Here is a 24,098-nt window from a genome sequence, read left to right as displayed (position 1 = left end):
GTCGTCGTAGGGTATTATATTTGTCTCCTGAGTGTAGCATGTTAGTCTTCTTCATGAACTGCTGAAGTTAATGGACTGAACCTAATTTTGCTCTAATTACTTCCGGGCACATAAAGGCAATGCCTGTACTGCGTGATGCTGTGTCATGCAGAGGTTGCTTGAGCTCTGAACACTGGTTCTGTTCCAGAAGCCATGTATTACTGCAGTGTTGTTCTCTCTCCCAAAATTAATACACCTTGCATTTAACTCAGAGGTGTTTCCAAGCTGACCAACTGCTGTGCATACAGGAGTTAGCACGTAAAGATAATAAACTTTTACTGTAATAAAGGTTCTGTTGGGTTTCTGTAAATAAGTTCATACTAAGGAAAGCAATTCATATTAGAAACATGTTGACAGGAACAAAAAGGTGAAGATTTCAATTCATTATCAGTATTACAAAAATAACTAGAAAGCCTCCCAGTCTTCCTGCACTACATGATATGTATTTTGAGCTGCTTGCCCCATGAATGCTTTCTTTTGTAATGTATGCTGTGGTGCTTTTAGCCAGAAAAAAAAGTTTACTTCAAGTTGACACACTGTAAAAATGAACATACTAATTTTTATTTTACTTCACTCAGAGATTGCCAATTATGTCATACTCATATGGGTTTAATTTTGTTACAGAGGCTTTGCCTGGATACCATGAAGTCTACACTGTTTATGAATTCTGTGGGGATTCATCTGCTTAAATTGAAAAACCTGTAGTTCAAGGAGACTATATGGGGGAGGAAAAAAAATCAGAAGCTAACAAGCATTTCAGAAAGGAGAAGACACAAAGCACACTTTTGCAGTGAGGCTTACGAGAGCTATGCACTCACTACCCCTTTCTGGGATTCGTTTCATGTCATTTGATCAAATAAATATCTTTCCAGTGTTAAAGTCATAACGTAAAAATATCAGAAGTATTTCCAGAATTCAGGGATTTGTATTTTGTAATGTGTTCTCTGTCTTTTATTGTTGTTGTCTGTTTCTTCTTGTAGCAAACTTCATCAGCCTTCCAAATTCTCGAGGTCTTTTAATGAGATGTTTGCAGCCTCTCCAGCAGCTCACATCCCAACTGATAGCCCAGACTGGGCATTCAACCAGGTAATATTACAGAGCTAGCATTTGCTTACATGAGCTTGTGGGCGTTCTTTTCCAGAAACAGTAACATTCACAATCAGGAAGATATGTTATCTCCTTGGCCTCTAAAAAGACAGTAAAGCTGCAAAAGTTCAGAGAAGGGCAATAAGGATGTCAGAAATGCAGAATGACTACTGCATAGTGGAAAATGGTAGGGCTTTTCATCCAGAATGTTAGTACTTAGGAGTAGAAGAGGAGGGATGTGGTAAAAAGACACAAAATCCTGAGTAATGTAGAGAAGATGGACTGGGAATGGACTCCTTACTGTCTCTCTCAGTACAGGGGTGAGGGATCATCAAATGAAGCTGATAGGAATAAAGTTTAAGACAGACAGAAGCTTGTGGCTCTTCATGGAATTGTAGGCACCCAGAGAAGTTGCTTACATGTACTGTGGACTAAATAGGTTTTGTTGCATTGAAGTGAGTATCAGACAAGTAGAAGGAAGAGTGATCCATTGGGAGTTACTTAATAGAAAAATCATTACAGGCTTTGGAAGTCCTTCATCTGAAAACTGTTGAAACCTGGAAGGGTAATAGGAGAAAACTTCACATGTACCTGCTCTGTTGTTATTCTTCTACATGTGCTTGCTGATGGCCATTTTCACAGCCTGAATTTTGGTCCCAGTGCACACTTAGCCTAAAACAGGACAGCCATTCCTACAGCAAACAAATAGCATTTGTTTGCTATTAAGAATTAAATTCAGCATCATTCTGAATGAGGATGGAAGCCCTTTAGGGTTTTTTCTTATGATTTGCCCTCAAAATAATAGCTTTTTGAAATGTAGAAAAGTTTCTGTCATATGTATTTGAATGTTAATGAAATGTTCCATTAAGGCTTTTTAAATCACATTAGGGGTTTGTTGTGTATAGTAGGAGTTGCTTATCTGTAATAGAAGGCTGTTTCAGGGACAGCCAGGATTGTAGCAGTAAGCTTCTTGGATTACAAGTGCGTTTTTCTCCATTGCTGTCTGCTTCACGTGCTCTGCTGCAGTTCCCTTCTTTGATTAGACAACCAGTAGCTTTCCCACTCTCAGGAGAAAATTTGTATGTAAATATGTCAAGTATTCTGAATACACATCTTTTAGAAATGCCAACATGTCAAGTTGTTTGTTTGGGTTTTTTTAAAGCTTCATACATCTTAGAAGCCCAGGAAGTGGAATATTTAAGGTGTATTAAAGTTTTATCTAGGCTGAACCAGCCTGGTCTCCACAAATTATGCAGTTATTTTTCTAAATACATTAAAATGTATAATTTAATATACTCTAATGATGGAGGCCTGTATTCTTTGTTTTAATCTGTATCTATAGGTCTTGGTCCGTCCTTTTGTAGAAGTTTCTTTCCAGCGAACAGTCTGCCGGACCACAACAGCAGAGGGTCCAAACCCCAACTGGAACGAGGAACTCGAGCTTCCGTTTAGGTATGGCAGAAGGAAACCAAATTATTTCTGCATTACAATACTTCTAATTTGAGCATGCAAATTCATTCAATTTTTCCTGTTCTGTTCAAAGCATTTTGGTTTATTTAACCTTTTCAGAGCTCCTAACAATGACTACAGCACCCACAGTTTGCAGTCGGTAAAAGATGAAGTCTTCATTAATGTTTTTGATGAAGTGTTTCATGATGCTGTAGAGGTGAGTTCATAATTGAAGGACAGTGACACTTCAGAATATTGTGAGCTTTTTGAAGTTGACAGAAGATGACTTTTCAGTGTAATACCTTTTACCATCCTGTGCCTCTTTGTCTCTATTCTGCATTTCCTTATGATTCTGTATCTAGTCTACTGCAAAAGGGAGCAATCTCTAGTGTCAGCCTTTGTCTGTACTGTGTTGTTTGTCAGAGTTGAACATGTGTATGAAATATGCAGCATACATGTGTATGCAGCATACATGTGTATGATATGCAGTTAACTTGGAGATACTAAAACTGAGAGGCAGCGTATGAATTGTAATCTGAACTCTGTTCTTCTTAAACTTACTTTTTACTAAGTTCCAGATGATTTATTGCAGCTCCTGTATATTTTAGTAACAATCTTTTTATGCTCTAACACCCCATCTTTTCACTGTATTATATTAATTTTTTGAGGTAAAAATTGAAAGCACTAGTAACAAGAAATTCTTGAAAGCTCTTAGTGTTGCCATAACTCCTTCCCTTGCTGAAACCAGTGAAAGCTTTCCGAAATTCAGTGTGCACAAAAATAGCAGCACTCAAGATTCTTGAAAATACAACCCAAAAATAAATTCTACACATTTCACTGAGAGCAGAATTCAAAAGTGAACTGATATTTGGTGAAACAGAAGGAAAGAAGATAATCTGGAAACTCAGATGTCACTCCAACCTTTAGAGATTATCTTATTTTTATAGAACTGCTAGGCTGATGTTTCTAGATCTGGAAATCCCTGGTAGGCAATACACATGAAAACACTGCTTCCATTCCACAGGGTTTATGGGAAAAAAAGCCTTCAAAAAACTTTTTAAAATACTAGTAAAACACTCTATTAGAAGCCCAGACCTTAATTTATGTTGTCTGAGGAGACTCTTGTGGGCTCCTTGTCAGATTTTCGAGCTCTTCATCACAAGTTATATAGGACTTGAACTCTGAAGTGCAAGCATGTTGTATCATGGACCATGATGTTGTAGTTGTTCAGCATGTGGCATGCTTGAAAGGCATGCAGAATGACCATTGCCATGCTAGTAGTTGAACTGATACTTTCAGTAAATTGTTAAAATAATCCAAAATTTTTATTAATGCTGTGATTAAATTGTTGAATTAAAGGAAATAAGGTTGGCTTACAAAGGTGTTATGTTGGGCAACTTTTTAATAGGATGATCATGAAAGAGGAAGTAAAATCCGCACCCATGTTGAGAGACACTGGCTGGGATGTGTTAAGATTCCATTTACTACCATATACTTTCAGTCAAGGGTGAGTGTCAATAATTGGGAGTAAATCTCTTAAAATACGAAATTGGAGAATGGAAAGGAGTTGGTAATAAAATGTCTGTGGTGGCAGAGGGAGGTACAGAGTGCTGGTAAGTATCGGAGCACTCTTTGTGGGGAAGCTGGCTGCATGGGCTCATGCACTGAAGAAGCATCAGCAGCTTCTGCCTGGAAGGTGTCCATCTGGGGATGCTAGTGCATTATTCTTACAGCACTCAAACATAGGCGAAGGCCTGCTGGTGTGATGGTTCAGAAGCATGGTGCTACAACCTGTATTTCATCATTTTCCAGGTAAATAGTGCCATGTGGAGATCGCTCTTTGAAGGAAGAACAGTGAAAGCCTGTCACTCTCTTCCATTCTGTACAAAGTAGTGTGTATGATTTTCATTATATTAAACATCAGTCTCCCTAATATGCAAGAGAGGCTGAAGTCCTATTGTCATTAATACATTTAACAATGAGATCTCTCATTGTTTTCCCCACAGCTAATCAGTATATTTGTCATAGTCTCTCATTTTATAGTTTTGTAATTCAGAGTAGCAAAGAAATCAAACGTATAAAATATTTGAATATGAGCAGCAAATATATTTGAGAAGGAAGTTTTTGGAGTTTTGCTACTAACAAGACATGTTTCTCCATATGTGTTGTAGATTGATGGTACATTTAAGGTGAATATTCCTCCTGTCCTCCTTGGCTACAGCAAAGAGAAGAACCTGGGAATCGAGAGAGGTTATGACCCTATGCACAGTCTGAGTGAGGGCTCCTACATAACCCTGTTCATTACCATTGAACCACAGCTCATTCCTGGAGAGGCAGTCAAAGAGAAGGTAACTTATCAGTAACTCCTATGTTTTTTGTTTCCAGTGGTACAGTTCTTGAGATGCAGATAAGTACTTAGTGCACCAAAGGATGTGAGTTACAAGTACAGAAGGATAATATAAAGTCTGTCTGTTCTACCTCACATTTTTCAGCTCAGTTCAATGTAGTTGGGTGCACCATTAAGTCAGATCGATGCTTCCAGCATGAGAAATAACTCTTCCCAGGTATCTAGCTCTGTTATTAACAGAAAGTAGATTTACATTGATTATCTGTGAGCATATAATTTCCCATTTACACATGTAAACAATGAAGTGTTCATGTGAGCGTTTGTGAACAGTGGATATCAAGGAGGTGACATAGGTGCAAGAGGTGCAAATGTAGTATTTTCTGGCTTCTGTGTTTGTACTGCTCAAACACACCATTTATTATTTATGGCTTCATGCATGCCTCCAGATCTTGAAGATAATTCTTTTTAAAGCTGTTACATTGGGGGGGTTTTAGATTTTTTTTTGCTAAACCAGAAGTGCCTTGCACTAACAGCCCCAATATGTACCTAAAATCCATACACCTCTTGCTATTTTATGTAACATTCTGTGATGATTTTGAGATCCATTCAGCGAGGCGTCTGTTTTTCATGCACAAACAGCAGCAGTTCATTCATTTCCAATTCAGTGGTACGCTGATCATTTATTACAAACAGGAGCTGAAGAGAAAGGCTTGTTGTTATGTAATTGCTTTTTCAGAGTAAATATAAAATTTCTATGATACATTCTAACCCCCTCTTTCCTGTTAAATTGCAGTCTTGGAAACTATCCAGTCCTATGTTTTGTTGCTCTCCTGCCATACTGTGGGAGCTGTTATAATTTAGTACTGCTGAAAATAAAGAATATGAATAAAGTGCATTCATGGATGCCTTCTAAAGTTAGTTAGCTTGAATGATAAAATTATTACTAGGACTCAAAACTATAAATATAAACTTAATAACCTGGAAGCACCTTTAATTAGATGAAACTTTATTCAAGAGTTTCATGTTTTAATCTTCGCATACAGCAGTTAGTTGCTGGGAAAAGATGTACTGAATTTGTAAGGAAACAGCTCTGCTTGTAGAAATATGTCCCCAGTACTGTTTCTAAGGAAAAACCATAGAAATTCAAATAAGGGGCAAGATTATTGTAAAATATTATGCATTATATGTTGCAAATCTTGACATCTTTACTGAGCCAACCTTTGTTCATAGTTTCTTGCATAGATGCAATTTGATGCTTATTACTAAAAGGTTATGTATTATATTAATGCTTAGTAAAATGGTGCAGTTTGGTAGCTATATTTAGAACTGATCTGAATGCTTTGGAAGGAAAATACAGCTTAGCAGCAGAGAATTTCTTTATCTTGGATACTAAGCCAAACCAAATTATTTCTTTAGCAAACATTGTTCAGGATTTTCAAATAATCCTTTTTTCCCCCAAAGCAATCTAAATATAAACCAGTTAGATATCACTTCATGTTAGAGGAAACTAGGTAAACTGTTCTGTTTTAGGTAGTATGTGTCTAATAGAAAGGTTGAATTCTGTGCTGCAACCTCCCAGGTGTAACACATACATTTGCTATAGAAAGTGTCTGCCATAAAATGACAAAAATAAATACTTTTGCTGTCCTTCATTCCCGTTCCTTGCCATTTCTGCCTAGCCAGTCATTTGAAATACTTGTGTACTAGTTTTAGGATGCCAAGCTTAATTTTAGTTTAATTTTATGATACCTTTTTTTGTATCTTTACCTGTTTTTTCCTCTCTTTCCTTCTGTCCTTCCTGAATCTCTATATAGATGAATGAAATGCTTAAGAAGGTACAATATTAAATTAGAAAAGTATATAATTTATATAAATTATATGCATTTATATAAATTAAATCAGTTGAGAGATTCCTGTTGTCCCCTATTCAAGATGTAGCTTGGGTTTGTGCCATTCAGCAATCTTTCTACACTTTGCATTACTTGACTCTGACATAGTTGCTATCTGTTTGTCAGTAACATTTGCAGTGAATATTTACATTTCAATTTATAAAGTGCCAGGGGCTGTTAATGACCACTGTGTACCTTCTCTGCTGACTTGGAGATGTGGCTACAGGGCAGTGCCCAGCTGTTCCACCTCTGGTGCATTTGAGAAGAAGGGTAACAAATGACAAAAAGTGGTTTAATATGAACAGAAATGCTATGAAGTGTGAGCTTTAATTCTCATATAGAAATACATAAGGGATTCTAAGTAGATGAAAAATGTATTTTGACCGATGCTAATACCTTTAAAATATGGCCTTTTAAGTGACACATAAGCAGATAATTGTTACTGATTTTATATATATATGTGTGATATATACGTGCTTTGAAGTCTTAGTTCTGCTTCTGGAAAATCACATCTAAACAAGTCTGGATTATATAAAGATTCATCTAAAATTTTCTTGGACCGTCCCTGAAAATATTTTGGTATTTTGCATGGTTGTTGCAGTATTATTTATATAAGAAGCACTGGGATTTTGTGCATAACCTCAGCTGTGGTTTTAATGGAGCGTTATGTGAAAAGCCTGTAGGATTAGCACCTAACCATAATTGTTTACTTTTAATATGTGGTGTTTCATCCTTGCAGTTTTTCTTGGCTATAGCTTTCACATTTTGTAGTGCTTTCCTAAAGCCAGCTCACAGGTACAGGTCATTAAGAGCATTTGTAAGTAAATGCAGATTGCTGATTTTCCATTGCCTTGACCTTGCAGACATGTCTGCAAGCTACAGCATAAACCACAGGCAAAACGCACTCCTTTTATGTAAAGAGTTAAACCCAAACTCTAAATAAAACCATTTTTGTATAACTTGTATTATCTTTTGAAGTTTGATACCCAAGAAGATGAGAAATTGCTCCAGGCAGCAGAAAAGTATGAAGCTGAGTGCACATCGAAGTTTCCAAGCCGCCAGTGCTTAACGACTGTGATTGACCTCGATGGGAAAACAGTTTTTATTACCAGATATATCAGACCTTTGAATCCACCACAGGACCTTCTTGATGCTGCCCCAGATAGTTCTCAAACTGCAGCAGTAAGTACTTGGAAAAGTCAGGGAAGGTTCTCAGGTATAGATTTTGGAACACGTGTGTTGACACATGCATGTAGACACACCACCATTTTATAGGTGTTCTTCTCATAAAGGAACATCCAGAGCTACAAAATAAAGTAGTAGTGACTTTATGCTACTCAGTGTGTCTATCCATGATGATGCTGGAAAAGGATATTTGTCTTCTCTGGAACAAAATAGGGACAGAGTGTTGTCCTTAAAACGACAAAGAATTCTGCCAAACCTCAATGGAAATAAATCATATCAGTCTTTGATCTAAATTCTAAAATGAGCTAGCTGCTGCTGTGAGGAGCTCAGACTTTTGTCATTGTTGTCTGTGGAAACAGCACTGTTTCACATCTGGTCTCATACTGCTGTTGCTGGCTATCCCTGTTGTGAGTTGAAGGCGTGACTTGTGATGTTTTTTTTTCTTGCAGGAGGTGGTGGCTCGTTACGTTGCTCTCATTCCTTTTCTGCCAGATACTGTGTCATTTTCTGGAATTTGTGATTTATGGAGTACATCAGATGTAAGCAATGCAAATTCTTTATCTTCTAGAATGTGATATAACATCCCAGCAGCCCTTGCTTTCAGGGGGAGATCGTACCAGATGAGTTCTTGAGGTCCCTTCAGACATGAATTATTCTGTGATTCTATTGTTGTGAGGACTTTTTCTGTGTAAGGAAAAGGAATGAGGGCCAAGTAAGCAGAAAAGTTGCTTATCCTGATAGGAGCCAAAATATTTATCTTCCATAGATTGTAATTGATTGACCCTAAGAATGCTCAGGGCTTTAAGCTTTTCCTGTTGTGGTGGTGGTGGTGTTTTTCCCAGTTATAAACCAACACAGAATGTACAAGTTAAAGGGCGCTGACTGCTGGAGACTTTAGACTAAGCTAGAGAAAAGATGTTGCACTTAATGTCAGCAATAAGGGGACACTCAGCCTTCTCTTTCACATACACATACAAATAAGTCCCTCATGTGTAGCATAACAGCAGACACTAAGTTAATCATAGATAATATTTTCAGCATCTCAGAACTTTTCTGTACATTTCAGAACTCCAAAGGCAAAGACTCTGGTTCTTGTGGTAAAATCTCACACCTGCATCACCAGCATTCAATTTTCATCCTGCATTTTGAAGCAGTGCACAATAACCAATAAAGATCAGCTGCAAAGATCTGAGGGGACTCTTGCTTCGGAAGTGTTAAGAAATAAATTGATATGCAATTGTTAAATGCATTGAAAGGCCTTAATTTTTATTTCTCTATTACCTCAATTAGCAATTTCTCTATCTTCTGGCGGGAGATGAGGCAGAACATGCTGTGCTCTTGTGTAATTATTTTCTTGGTATGGGAAAAAAAGCCTGGCTTGTCATTGGAAATGCTATTCCTGAGGTAAGAAGTCTGAATATTAACTTTTATTCTATGAAGTCTTTGGTTCCCACCCAGGGCTGTGTCTGCCCAACATTTCTCTGCCACATAAACCATGTTATTATGTGTTTGTTGGTTGAATTGTAATGAACCTGTAAATTCTTCTAGTCAGTTCCACCCCCCACGCTCCCCCATATACTATTCATCTCAAAAGTAAAACATTCCAAACAATACAAAGCATGTCTTTGTAGCCAGTTTTAATACATCTTCCTTATACTATTTTTTCCTTCCTAGGGACCAACTGCATATGTATTAACTGTGGAGCAGAGTCAGTATGTGATTTGGAACCCCAGTACTGGCAGTTTCTATGGCCAGTATGATACTTTTTGCCCTTTACAAAATGTGTACTGTCTGATCAGCTGTGATAATGTAAGTGCACCCAGTCCTGTCACGTTTCTATACGCATGAGAGTTGATAACTTGATGTTTTTCTTGACCTTATGCTTCATTTGTTCATCGGTGTAACTATATTTGAATGAAAACTGGAAGTTGAGCTTGTAAGTTTGTGCCTTAATTTTTTTGGAAACATTACAAGGAAGCAGTGAGTCAGGCCTCCATTGTGCACCAAAGTATGGCAAGCATTTGCTTTTATTTCCTCTGTTATACCCAGAGAAGTCACGTGAGGTGTCACATAGTTTAAGTTTTGGGTTCTGATCTCCTGGGACATCAGTGCTGGCAGCCTAATCAGCTAACCTTGAACTGCATTACTTCAGCATCTTTCAAAGCAACTAATGGCAGTGTACATGTGACTAAGCAGGTGTGCTGTCAGCAGAGCAACACCACTTCATCTCTAACCAGGGAAGAAACAGCTATGTTGTGTCACAGAGGCTGCTCACGGAATCATCACCTATAAAAAGTTACATGTTAATTAGTACATTGATATATTAATTGTTGGTATGTGTTGCAGCCTTAGTAGTAGTTTTTTACAGGTTCTTTTGAACAAGAAGCTTAGAGTGCTTTTAGGTCTCAGACTCGGCTCAAACACAGACCAAACTGAACATCAAGAAAGGAGTGGAAGACATGGGATCCCTCTCAATGACAAAATATACACAGGAGCTGTCTGCAATGTCTTATTTACATTCTGCATCATAAGCTTGAAACAGCAATGGTGCTGGGGTGCAGCAGAGAACCAGGCACCATAGCCACAGCTGCACTGTGCTGGGCCATTGGAAGAATCCCATCAGCAGGCTTGCACAGCAAACCAGAGGGGTGGGAATGCAGCTGAGGACAGAGGAAGAAACTCTGTAGTATACTGTGACCCAGGACCATGAGTTGCTGATGTGATGGTAGAGATGCAGCAGGAAGATATGCCAGCTGCAGACAGTCATTCTGTTGATACATGGGTTGCAGCCCTTAGCAGGACAAGACATGACAGACCAGCACCATCCCTTTTGATGTGAGCATGCAAAAGCTGCACGTCAGTGTGACCATAACATACTGCTTTGCTTGTATGAGCTCATACTGGTAACTGCTGTATGGGGTCAGGATTATATAGGACTGCCTTGCCATTGTAGGTGGAATGTGCTCTGTAATTTAGACAGGACTTTGGGAAAAGCTTCTTCACTCTGAGTAGTGAGGCATTGGAACAGGCTGCCCAGGGAGGTGGTGGAGTCACCATCCCTGTAGGTGTCTGAGAAACTTCTAGATGTGGTGCTTCAGGATGTAGTTTAGTGATCATGGTAGCTAAAAGTTAAACTGAACTTGCTTTCTTGCAGATTTGGTTTAATATGCAAGAATATGATTCCCCAGCAAGGATAACTTTTGATACCAGCAAACCCAAACTTTGGAAGTCTTTCTTTTCAAGAAGCTTGCCATATCCTGGTCTCTCCAGCATTCAGGTATTAATGGGCCTAGCTTAATTTGAGGTTGTGGGAAATCATAGACGTGGTATAAAGAAGCAGATACTAAGTTCTTTGGGCTTCTGGGGTTCGGTGTACTTACGGAGTAGCACTGGGTTTTTAAAGGATTTGTGCAGGCACGCCTTAAAAACATTAAATAGATGTTTGTATGGAATGCTGGTTGTTTTTTCCCAGTAAACTTCAACTGCTTCTACCTTTGAGAACCTGTAGAGAAGTCCCTGTTTGTTCACTAAGGCTGTGGCTACAGCCAGAAATCATGCCAGGACATTTTCTTTAGCACACCAAGCCACTGTTGCTATGTTTGTGTTAAGGATCAGTCCCATTTACTTCACTGTGGTCCTGAGATCTTACAGGGATAGTCACAGGACAATACCTGTGCATTCATTCTGTATAAAACCAAGTACTTTGTCTATTCCTGCCTTTTTTTTTTTTTTTTAAATCATGTCTCCACTAAGTAACAGTGAACTCCTCTAAGTACCACCCAGGCAGTAGCTGCTGAAGTTACACTGTTGAACAGCTAGAAGAGACTGCTCCTGTTAATGTTTGTTTCATTTACTGCTAGCCTGAAGAATTAGTTTATCAGCGCTCAGACAAGGCTGCAGCGGTGGAACTTCAGGGCAGGTAACTCTATCTCAACCCAAATGCTGTCAGTGATGATCACTGGAGGGGATTTATAGCTGTGACCTGCAAACCTGCCTAGAAATTGGGAATGGCCTGAATAATAAAAAAAACCCACACCATCACCAAAAAAAAATCACAAATCAGAAGCTGTAGTTCACAGAGCTTTGTAAAATTCTTTTGTTTAACAGCTTGCCAGAATAAATTGATCACTGCTGTACAGTTACTAACAAAGTCCTGTGGAGGGAGGAGAGGTGAGGGTGTAAAGTAAAAAGGTTAAGTCCTTGGCCTCCCATTCTGTTACAGAATATGCAGCTATTCTGGCCTGGCCTTTCTGTGCTTTTATGATCTCTTCCAACCCCTAACATTCTGTTATCAGGTAGCAGTACCTGTAACAGAGGTCTGTTGTCTTCCCCATAATCTGTACTAAGTGTGTCAAGGGCAATCAGTTCAGAGGACCGGTAAATAAATACTGGAATGGTAACTATCAGTTCATTTTATTGCAGGATTGAAAAAATATTAAAAGATAAGATTATAGAATGGAGACCAAGGCACCTAACTCGTTGGAACAGATACTGTACTTCGACCCTGCGTAACTTTTTGCCACTCCTGGAACAAAAACAAGGCAAAGATGTTGAAGAAGACCATCAGGCAGAGCTGCAAAAGCAGCTAGGAGATTACAAGGTAGAGTTGCATGACTTATGCATAAAAATAGGGATCTAAATCTTGAGGATTCAGTATCACTGCTCACTTGTACAGAAGTGTGTCCTGTGCTATTTATTTGCTTAGTTTAGGTGTAAAAGCATAGGTTAGTTGCAGAGTGAAGGAGTGATGATCTGTTTCCTTTGTAGATGCTGAAAAGAAAAACTTTGTTGCATGTAAAGATAAATTGGCTGCACTTTCTTGTATTTATGTATTGGAGGCAGTGACTGTTGTGGTACAGCAGTAATACAAGTGTAGTCTCCTGGCACTGGATTTTTAACTCTGTTGCATTAACCCTTAAGGCTGGTCAGTAATAACCTGACACTAGTGCTGAGTAGTGCTACAGAGCCTAATGACAGGTACAAGAAGATGATTCAGTTTTCTACTCTTCACCCTTTAAAGACAGGATATTTACTTCAGTATTCTCTGCAGCCACTGGTATAGCCATGCAGGCTTCTTTCAGGCTCTTCTGAAAGTTAGGTGGTTCTGCTCTTCACGCAAGACAGGGCGTGACAGTACTGCACACAGCAAACTGTTTCAGTTCCTGTTGGACCTGAAAGATATGATGGGCAGGAGAAGTCTGCCATCTCAAATCCCCCAGCCAGTGCAGATAGAATACAATGGACTAAAACCAGTGAAGAGACAGCAAAGTTACGCTGTATGTGTTCACTGCTGTAACTTGATTCTAGTGGATTTCTAAACAGCTCCAGTCTGGGTTAAATTCAACATGAAGAGGAAAAATGTCAGAAGCTTGCCTGGAGTACATGGAAGAGGGGTATACTATCAAAATACAAAGCAGGCTTTTTTATTGCATCTCCTCAGGACAGCAACAGGAAAGATAAATTGCCACACCCCGTAAAATGGAATTTTAAAGCCATGCATTTATTCAGGTGCTTTTACCTTTTCTTCTTAGCTTATGTGTCTTTCCCTCTTTCCTTCCCCCAGATCTCTGGATTTCCTATTCATATGCCATTTTCTGAAGTCAGACCTTTAGTAGAAGCTGTGCACAGCACAGGGGTTCACACCATTGATGTTGCCAGTGCTGAATTTGCCCTGGCTGTGTACGTTCACGCTTACCCACAGAGCGTTCTCTCAGTCTGGATTTATGTTGCCTCACTTGTGCGAAACAGGTAACACCTGCATGTACAGCCCGGGACAGACCAGGCAGGATGGCTCAGGGAATTTACTTAGGCAGGGAGAAGTGTAAAAGATTTCTCACACTACTTGGGATAGCTCAAATCAGCATTGTAAAAGTTGAATGAGGACCTGGTGTTTAGTAGCTGCAAACACGAGCGGTATTCACCCTAAAACCACTGAGAGACCACTTGTAACTGCTCAGGAAGAGACTGACAGTTTAACTTAAATTCCAGTACTAATACCTGATTTTTACACAGTATTTTATAGCTCCCAGTGGGACATCATACTCTTAAAAGCATTACACATGTCCGCATGTAGTGACATTGCAGCATAAAATGGTGGACTTCAGCCACCTTATTTTCAGGTGACACTTGGTTTCTGGAATTGTGCCTTGAAGACCATGGCAAAAACAAATAGTTTAAGAGTCTTCAGTACCTGAATTAATTTCAAGCACCAAAGAACCATCAGTGAAGGCCATACTTCAGTTTTTAAGAGGCTGCTTCATATTTAATGTTTTTGTATAATTAGAGGTGCAAGACAACATTTTCTTTAGAGGTCAGAAGCAGTTTAATAAATATTTTTAGCAAAACTGAAGTGGAAGCTCATTCGTTTTACACAAGAAGTTGATTAAATTACTTTGGAGTACAAAATCCTTATCTGCAAGATAGCCTAGTAAAAAATTATCCAGACTTGCTTATTAGTCAAGAAGTAGTGCTGCTAACTCCTACACCTGAGTGCAATCTATATCCTCTTCTGCAGTTAACCTTTCTAATCAAATTCAAGTGAAAATGATAGTGGGATGAGCTTTGTTATGTTCTGATGGCCATGCTTCCTCAGTTAAGAGACCAATCTTATTAGACACAAAAGCTTTGGCTTAGAGGCTGGGGTTGCTGTCACAGGTTCCCCTCTATAAACCTTCAGAGAAAAAGAGTAGCTGCGTTGTCAACACACAATGCTTTGCTGAACAACACTGATGCCATCTCCCACATTTATTCTAACTTCCCCTCAGAAAGGGGTGAAGAAGAAACGTGGTATAAAACAAACAAACAGTAATATCTGCAGTCCTCAGCTGTGTCTCTACCACTGTGCACAGAAAATGGCACCTTGCAGCATGGAGGAAAAGGACCTCCATCAGCACCTTCCCAGCCACCACAAGGTTCACAGCTCTGCCCCTCACAACGTCCACCCACACAAACTCTGCAGCCTACCAACATGATACATCTCCATATTACATCTCAGATGTTCAAAGGCTACAGCCACGTTTAGTGGTGGGAATGTTTTATTTATGTCATTCAAGCCCAAATACAAAACTAAATGCAAAAGGAAGGTAGGAATTTCCCTAATTTTGCAATAAAAAGAATGACTTCAGGATGAGAGGGAAGGGGGGGCAGGAAACCAAGGCTCCTAAAGATGTACAATTGTTACGCAAATGCAAACAATACATTTCAAATTCTCTGCAGAGCTTTATATTCTACTTATGGTTTCAAAATAATAAAAAAAAAAAAACAACCAACATTCACTTAACATAAAATAATCCAGTGAAGTATATTTAAGTGCCAAACTTAGAAGTGACATTAAAAAAAACAAACCACAAACAAACAAAAAAAAATCTAAACGTTTTCCCATCTTCCCCAAATTAAGTAAAAGAAAACCCAACACCCTTTAAACCAAAGGAGGTTGTGAGATTGTTACAACACTGTACAGGACACTCAGAATTAAGAGCTGGAGGTTGTGGGCAAGGTCAGGCTAGTATAACAAATCTCACTCCACGGACTGTTAACACAAGATGCAGACTGTAAGTAAAGTGCATGAGAGGAAGCCTGCTCAGCTAAATGAAGTAGACTGAAAGGGCAGGAGTCAGCGCTCACTCGCCAGAGCGGCAGCAGGCCCGAAAACCACACTGCAAGTTCTGGCATCCACTGGCAGTTTCAGCATGAGGACCTGCACAAAAACAGAACAGATGTGAAAAGAAGAGAAGGCCATTTATTTAGGTGCAGAGGTCTTATAGCCTGGGCATTCAGAAAATGCCTCCCTTTCTCCAATATACTAAGCTCCATTCAGCATGTAAAGTCTGAAACAGTGCCAGTACTATCACAGTATAAAAATCTCACTTGAAACAGCTACTTTGCAGAAGATTTTTGCTCTGCTAGCTTAGTCCCATAAAGATCACACATTCAAACAGGACACAGATGCATGATGAGCAACACTAGGAAGAGGAAGTTTCAGCATGCTCTCACAGCTAGCTCTCAGAATTGAGTATTTTCACAGTGCATATTTAACTCCCATTTTTTACATTCGGGTGATGGCCTCATGGCATTACCAAAGAGACTGTAATCTCCAAAATTTTCTACTGGAATGGAAACAGAGTTTTTTTTAGTCTGAAAGGGTTTTTTTTCCTCCACGGACACTTCATGGTTGGCTGCAACTTACACACTCTGACTGGAAAGTCAAAAATTAAGAGAAAAATCATTGAGGCTAACAACTGACCATTCAAAAAGAAAGTTGCAAGCACAGACAGCACAAACCAGTGCTGTCATTCTACCCTCCTCCACTTGCCTTTACTTTTGTTATCACTTTAATTTGAAATGCTATAGTAATCATGAGATAAAAAACTATTACATTTATTACAGGATTTTATATCCTGCAACCTGGTTTAGAGACACATTTACATTCAGGTTGGCTCAACTCTGACACCCAACATAAACTGGAAGCGGGTTGCGGGTTGCTGGGTTTACTAAAACCAGTTGGTAAAGCCCTAACCAGGACCACCCAAATTTGCCCCACTCTTTGTATTTAAGACAAACCAAAGAATATTTAAGGTGTTTTTAATACATTTAGAAAAGACCATCAAAATCATGTAATTAACTCAGGCACATTATGTCTGGCTTGTCTTTTTTCCCCTTGAACAATAATTTAAAAATCATAAATTCAATTAATTTCCAAGAATCTGGTGTCTGGAAGTCAGCTTTCTGCTTCATGCCACACACTGATGAGCAACATTCTACAATGTAATTAAGTTAACATGCATGAGACTGAATAAAACAAACCTGAGGCTCTAATGAAGGACAATGGTTACGGTATGCAAAGCAGTGAACTTCTCGTTTGTCAGTTGGCTCATTTTCCTTTTCTTTTTATTCACCTGAACTAAATTTTGGTCCTCCGAGTCACTTATGAGCTTGTTTGAAAGTTTCTTCCTAAGTCCTTTAAAAAGGAGACTCGGTGATTCTGAACAGCTGGTTCAGCAAAGCATGTTCTGTGCAGCAGCATTTTCCAGGTTGAAGCTGACCTTCCTCATCAGTGCCACAGCTAAGCAGTGCAGCAGGGAAATTTTCAAGCAACTGTCATGTGTCTAGTAAAATGCTTGTTGACAAAGGGAACAGAACCACAGCATCCCAAGGCACAGCACACCACTCAGTATTTCATTACTGCTCTCCATCCTTTTCTTCCTCATTTTAAAGAATGTTATTCCTCATGATGATAAATGGAACATAAAAATCTGCCCCTCTAGGTCTGACCAATGGTCCACCTGACACTGCCTTCTCATCACTGCCAACAGCAAGTGTTGCCTGAAGAGATGACATAAGCCTACTGTGCATTCCTTTGATGGCTTCCCAGCATCCCTGAGTGCTGTAGCAGGGCCCCTGAAGTCCATTCCCTGTAGTATTTGTTTATGGCTCAGTTGTGCACACATTTGTTTAACCTCTTTTTAAACCTGCTGATACTAACTGCTTCCACAATTCCCCACTGGACCAAGTTGCAGAGGTTCACTTACATTTTGCTACCTGCTTTAAATGAATCGCCTACCCACTTCATCTACAGTCACTGAGCTCCATCACTGCAGAATTTGGAGAGCTACTGCTGCACATTCACCTCATCTACTCTTTCCTGATTCTGTAAGCAGCCATCTCCCTTTGAATCTTCTCATTCCCAAACTGAAACACTCCAGTCTTTTGAGTGTCTCTTTGCAAAACACCTGCTCAGTTCCCTAACTCTCTCAGCAGACCTCTTCTGTATCTTCAGTAACTCTATTACAAACACTCCTCAGTAGGGGGACACCAAATCCACATGCAGTCCTCCAAAAGTGAATGTCCCAAGGCTTCCAGGGCCATGCAGCAAGGCCCTCTGTCTTGTCCTCAACACCCTGAAGCATAATGGTGGCTTTTTTTGGCTGCTGCTGCAAACAGGAAAGATCTCAGAATTAGCATGTCCCCCACCCCCTGCATCTGCCCACTCTGATCTCGGTTTCATGCAGTCACAGTTTGATTACCCCCAGTCACGTAGACACAGAACCACACAGCTATACTGAAGCTCATACATACAAGTCCTGGAAATCTTCAGCATAAGCATCATTGCTTCAAGCAGCTCAGCACTCAAGACCTTGGAGGTTACTGTGTGTACTTCTTACCCCACAACAGCAATGGACATGCTGCATGAGACTGATGACAGCAGAGAAGGGGGAAGAGGGCAAGGGGGGGTGAAACAGGGAGAGAGATGTCACATCCCAATTTAAAATTCACACCAGTCTTACAGCAACTTAAACTCTCACAAACTTACAAACTTGTAAGTAAACTTTTCAGATAATGACGTGAATAGGTTGACTTGCTAATTTACTGAGCACTGAGTTACAAATGGTATTAACCACATCACAGCAAAAATTCACCCTCCTTCCTGTGCTGTATTTCTTGTCCTGTATCTAACCCTCATATGATTATCAACCTTCCTGATAAAGAACTTTGATGAAACTAAATATTCAGGGTTCAAACCACATCTCAAATCTGCCACCCTATCTTCTTTCTTGCCAATTCCCCAAATTTGGAGGGTATTTTATGCTCTTATTACAACGAGGTAGTAAGTGTCCTTAATGGTTGTTTCAACAGTAAGGCTATTTGGTTAGGACTCATTTCATTTGTTTTGACAGACCAGCTCATGTCCTCTATCACAGGTCCTTTTCCTGCTCTGTAGATGACCTGGCCCTCCTTAGCTTATTCTTTTTACATGTGATACAAGCAACAAAGTTCAAATGCCTTTGCTTTTGATAGCCACAGAGACTGGCTTTGTTTCCCAAGATTTTATTTACTCCAACTGCCTTTTGGCTACAACTCTCTGGCATTTATCTCTCATTTTTCCAGCCTTTGCTACTGACCTCATTCAGACTGGACTTTGTTTTCAAACGATGTCTGTTTAAATCTTGTTTCTTTTGGACTCTATATATGAGGTCTGCACTTCATCTCACCTCATTGATGTACCAGGTTAAGCAATCTGGTGACTGTGCACAGTTCTGTTGATGTGGTTGAGGGAGTGAGGTGGTCACTTCAGACCTTACCGAGGAGCTGAATCACTCCCAGACAGGTGCTCTCCTCTTTCTGCTGACCATGAAAACTTCACTGCTAGCAGTGAGGTGCCTAAATTAAAGGTGGTTTGGACTGAGTTCACTTGGGAAAGCAAAGTTAATCAGATTCTCATCTAACCTGCCAGTCTATGTTACTGCTTCAGTTACCTCTAAACTGGATTACAGTAATGCTCTTTACATGCACATCTGATGCTTCAGGGGACCCAGAACAGAGGTCTCTTTACTCACAATGAACAGCTCTCAGTGTCTTCAAATAAAGTGCAGATGAACATGTGATGCAGTGTGAGAAAGGAGCATTAACTGTGTGATTCATGTGGTCTGACGCAAGATGGATCCCTGACTCATCTAGAAGTGTGGGGGGAGACTGAGGTACACTGGTTCTTGACTCGGTTTACTAAGTGGCCATACAAAGACTAATGCTGGCCACAGGAAGGCAGTAAGGAAGAGTAAGGGAGGGAAGGGAAGACAGTTTTTTTTCACAGCTGCCACCACCAGTGAGAGGCTCCATCATCAACAGCACATACTGTGTTTGATGGTAGCGTAGCAAAAGTAATACACAAGGGAATGGCCTAAAAAGTGATCAAATTAAGCATTAGGTTAAAAAAAAAATTAAATTCAAATCTTAGTTGACTAAGTTCTGCTCTCTGTCAGCCCTTGGTAAAGCTACACTTAAGAGCCCAACGAGAGCACCTTGGTTATCTGTAGGTCTTAAGAGATCAAACTCTTAGAAGTCCCTCCCATGTGAGTTTGCACACAGGAGTCCATAAATCTGACCAGTACTTGGAAAGCCTTCACTCACTTCTGTCAGACAGATTAAACTATGACCAATGAACTTTTAATGCCAGAAGAAGAGTGGATCATCAGAATCACCAGAACTATTTCATTAACGCTTTCTCTCCTTAATTACAGCACCTGAGGAATACATAATTAAAAAACTCTAGAAACTGAATCATCCTTCAGAGCTGCAAAAAGCTTCTGCTGCAGAAATTAGGGAGCTCCATTTTTCTTATCCTGAAGCTAACAGCACTCCAGGTTTTAAAACTGAGAATACAGTAAGGAGACTGACCACAGCTGGACACTTCTAAGTGGCAAGAGATAACTCAGACATTAAATTCTTACTCAGTTTGGTGTGAGCTACAACCAGGTATATTTTAGACATTAAACAAACCCAGCAAGTTTAGGGATGTCACTGACAGACTTGTTTTCAGATGGACCTGAGGGCTAACTCCAAATCTCCAGCATTAAGCCAAACATAGCTAGGGATCCTAAACATGAGTATACAAACCAAGAACTGAAGTCATACCAACAGAAAATAAATTTGGAGGTCTGCTCACAAAAACTGCATCATATTACTGCTGTGCAACAGCACTCTCTGATTCAGGCCCAACTAAGTCTGTCTAGCCATAGCTGCTCTACCTTTGGTTGCAGTGAGCAGCTGTGGTTAGTCCAGCACTCACACTGAACAGCTGAAAACTGCAAACACACCTTCCAAAATACAGAGAAGCTGTGTGTAAGGAGGCTCCCTTAGGCTCAGTATTTATAGAAAAAAAAATAATTCTGAAAATAGGCTGTAGGTGACAATAAACCTCTTATCAATCAATGGACAACAAAGTGGTATCTTTACTATCCAAAGATGGGTAATTATGGAAGCAAACTATTATTTAATATTTTCACTTCTAATATTAGGATTCGATCCAAGTGCATCATCTTCTATCAGTTACAATGGATTGAATACCTACTGTCAATACAGATTTACTTGTAATACCAAAGCTCTGGCATCCTGTACCCTTGCTGTGCCTGCATCTCAACAGAGATTCAAATTATTGAGCTGAACACCATGAACTACCAGGGAATATAATTTTGTTTCACACACAATTAGCTCTTATAATCCTGTGAACTCTATTATTATCCTCCTTTTCCCCTCTCTTCTGTTGCACTTACCTGTTTTAAATTCACACATGGAATACAAATCTCACCATGGTTCCCATCTCCCATGCTATGAATACTTACTGGACCTAGCAGACTGAATTCCAGTGCGGTAAACACTGCAAAAATTTGCACCATAAACATATTTTATGCATTTATCCAGATCCTTCCTCTTAGATCCATCTCTAAGTTACTGACTCAAGTAAAACCAGAAAAACTAAAGTACAAGATGGGAGGATCACAAATATCCTATACTGCAAAATAGGAGGAGGTTTGCAAGCAGAACACAAGTCATTCCTTTCCTAACACCACTCACTTTGGTACCAACCTAATGGAGCCCCTGTCTGAAGTTACGATCATGAAGAAAACATACCGCTACATGGTTTACAGGGAAGATACGAAGAGAGCCAGTGTCTGCTAGCTGTACGGAGTCTTACTTTCTAGCCCTACTACTTATGCTAAAGCAAAGTATAAGACAGGTAGGAGTAAAAATGCTTTTCAAGGTTATACGGAATCAGGGTCGAGGAAAAAAAACCTAAAGAATAAATGAGGAAAAGCTGACTTAATTGATATTTCATGATTAATCTGTTGAAACTCAGTGCTATATAGGCAAGAAACACAGTGGTTCTCTGTTGTTTTAGAAGTGTCCCTAAACCAAACAAGCATTGCTCCCAAGGAAAGCATCACATCTTTGTTAAAAGACATTACCATTGATGTTGTCACAGTAGTAAAAGTGTTCATCTTTCAGAGAAGGACATGCAGAAACTAACTCCTGCAGGCCTGCACCAGTTACAGTGAGACAACCCGAGAGGTTCAGGTGTTCCAAATGTGGCAGTCCTCCTCCCAGAGTCAATGCCCTGTTAACAGACAGAAGAGAGGAGTTGAGTCCTGCACAGTGCCAGACTGCCTGGTACTCCAGGAGGTCACCAATGCACAGACTTCATTGCATCTCATCACAAAAACCAAACATCCACATAATCTAATAAATAAACTACATTGCTTTAAATATGGGCGGTTTCAGACCCTGTAAAGGGGACCACCCCCAAAGCTGCACAACAGACTCGAAAACTGATTTCTACAAAAACTAACAACTCTTGCTGACAGACAGAAGCTAAATCACTTTGCTTATGAATGACTCCAGAGATAATTAAGTATTTCAAAGGACTACTAAGATGTTCTCCTCCAAAACACCCCTGATTTTGGCAACTCTGCCAAGGTAGTATTTATTCCTCAACCCAACCTGAACGCAACACCTTCCCAGGTTCGGTGCTTTGCATTTCCAAAAGTTTGGCTGTCTCACATTGTTTAGGCTAAAACTATTCTGAAATCCAAATCTGCATTTCCCTAGGACTGGCAGTAGAGCCTCTCTCTGCCAACACAACATCTTATTGTCCAAGTGCAATTCTCCATTTTTGCTCTGCTGATTCAACAGCCTGATGACTGTGCCCCTCCTGAGCAATCACTCCATGTCAGTCTGCTTGCTTTGCAAGCTCGCAGGGCAGCCAGCACAAGGTCAATCACAAAGAAGCTCACCCACCTCAAAAAAGCATCAAGCTTGAAGCACCAAGCTGCAAATTCAAGCCAGGACATAAAAGTGAAAATGCCTTCAGAGCATCACTGTACTCCTGGTAGAAACGTTGACCACAGAACCAGCTATCAGTTCACAGCTTTTCTATGAAGTGAACTGACAAGCGTTTGTGTTAGGAGCTTTCACTCTGCCTCCTCAGGGACTCACACTATCCTGATGAGCGCAAGAAGCATTTGCTGCAGCATGGTCTCAGTTTCTAAATACTGTCTTGAACCTAAAAAGCACCTATGAGAAACTGGCACCACAACTAGACCCTGCCCATGACTCAATAACTGAATCTCCCTTTTGGTCCTAGACTCCAGAATCATGAAAAACCAGACCAGTAGCATGCACATTACACACGGCATGACCTAATCAGCACTTAATGAAACTCAGCAGTACCCATCCACTCCAGCACTGGAATAGCAACAAGCTCAAACACAAAGCACAGCTGAGTGACACAGTAAGTGGCAGAAGAACAGCTGGTACTTCTGCAGATAGGTGAGGGTGAAGTCTCTAGAGACAAATAAGTGCCAGCACTGCCTTATAGTATTTCTCAGTTGACTACAGCACACAGTACAGGTAGGCATGAAATGTGCCCTCTCCAGGAAGCTTTAATTAGCTCTAAGTGCTGCAGCACACCTGAGCAGCTGGCTTCAAGTACTTCAGCCTCATCCCATGTCCATTGTGAAGCAGTAACTACATTTTTCCAACACAATATGAAACATCAATGGCAAATACCATACAGGGAATGTTGTAACTCTTGAAGCCATCTCACTATTCAACTATTTTTTCTCCTCCTTTAATTGTTACATGAATTCATATTTAACACAATGTTCTGCACACATAACAATTATCACAGGTTGGAAAAGACACTAAAGACCAAATCCAACCACAAACCTAACACTGCCAAGTCCACCACTAAACCATGACACTAAGCACCACACCTACAGAGCTTTTAAATACCCCTATGGACAGTGACTCAACCACTTCCCGGAACAGCCTGTTCCAGTGCCCCTGTTCAGTGAAGACATTTTTCCCAATATCCAATCTAAATCTCCCCTGGTGCAACTTGAGGCCATTTTATCTTGTCCTATAGCTTGTTACCCAGGAGAAGAAACTAAGAAACTGATCTCCACTTCACTACACCTTCCTTTCAGGTAGCTGTAGAGGGCAATGAGGTCTCTCCTCAGACTCTTTCCAGACTAAAAAACCCCAGTTCCCTCAGCTGCTCCTCATAAGGCTTGTGGTCTAGACCTCTGACCAGGTTTGTTGCCCTTCTTTGGGCACAGATCAGCACCTCAACATCTTTCTTGTAGCAAAGGGCTCAAAAGTGCACACAGTATTCCAGGCTCACGTTCAGATGGCTGTCACCCAACACCCCCAGGTCCTTTTCTACTGGACAGCTTCCCAGCCACTCCTTCCCAACCCTGTAGTGTTGCCGGGTGGTGTTGTGACTGAAGCACAGGACACAGCAGTTGGACTTGTTGAACCTCACACAGGTG

At 40.2% G+C, this 24,098-nt stretch overlaps 2 protein-coding genes across 3 annotated transcripts in view; one reads left to right on the top strand and one right to left on the bottom strand.

Moving 5' to 3' along the window:
* CC2D2A (coiled-coil and C2 domain containing 2A) overlaps positions 1 to 14,334 on the top strand; it is a 46,143-nt gene extending 31,809 nt beyond the window's left edge. Inside the window, exons 24-37 of the mRNA XM_054391566.1 lie at positions 1,020 to 1,125; positions 2,468 to 2,577; positions 2,695 to 2,791; positions 3,983 to 4,081; positions 4,746 to 4,922; positions 6,736 to 6,756; positions 7,789 to 7,992; positions 8,445 to 8,534; positions 9,286 to 9,399; positions 9,670 to 9,804; positions 11,150 to 11,272; positions 11,856 to 11,914; positions 12,418 to 12,595; positions 13,559 to 14,334. Of these exons, the coding sequence (XP_054247541.1) occupies positions 1,020 to 1,125; positions 2,468 to 2,577; positions 2,695 to 2,791; positions 3,983 to 4,081; positions 4,746 to 4,922; positions 6,736 to 6,756; positions 7,789 to 7,992; positions 8,445 to 8,534; positions 9,286 to 9,399; positions 9,670 to 9,804; positions 11,150 to 11,272; positions 11,856 to 11,914; positions 12,418 to 12,595; positions 13,559 to 13,747 (1,702 nt within the window). The 3' untranslated portion in view covers positions 13,748 to 14,334. The remainder of the gene's footprint in view (positions 1 to 1,019; positions 1,126 to 2,467; positions 2,578 to 2,694; positions 2,792 to 3,982; positions 4,082 to 4,745; positions 4,923 to 6,735; positions 6,757 to 7,788; positions 7,993 to 8,444; positions 8,535 to 9,285; positions 9,400 to 9,669; positions 9,805 to 11,149; positions 11,273 to 11,855; positions 11,915 to 12,417; positions 12,596 to 13,558) is intronic.
* A 931-nt stretch (positions 14,335 to 15,265) lies between these two features.
* Positions 15,266 to 24,098, bottom strand: part of FBXL5 (F-box and leucine rich repeat protein 5) — a 33,416-nt gene continuing 24,583 nt past the window's right edge. For both annotated transcript variants that reach the window (XM_054391392.1, XM_054391390.1), the window contains exons 10-11: positions 21,735 to 21,883; positions 15,266 to 15,691 (exon numbers count right to left, since the gene is read on the bottom strand). In XM_054391392.1, the coding sequence (XP_054247367.1) occupies positions 15,615 to 15,691; positions 21,735 to 21,883 (226 nt within the window). In that variant the 3' untranslated portion in view covers positions 15,266 to 15,614. The remainder of the gene's footprint in view (positions 15,692 to 21,734; positions 21,884 to 24,098) is intronic.

Source organism: Indicator indicator, chromosome 23 (genome assembly GCF_027791375.1).
Source record: "Indicator indicator isolate 239-I01 chromosome 23, UM_Iind_1.1, whole genome shotgun sequence".
Taxonomy (NCBI): Eukaryota; Metazoa; Chordata; class Aves; order Piciformes; family Indicatoridae; genus Indicator; species Indicator indicator.
The sequence above is the reverse complement of the archived record's forward strand: the minus strand, read 5'-3'. Positions and strand labels throughout refer to the sequence as shown.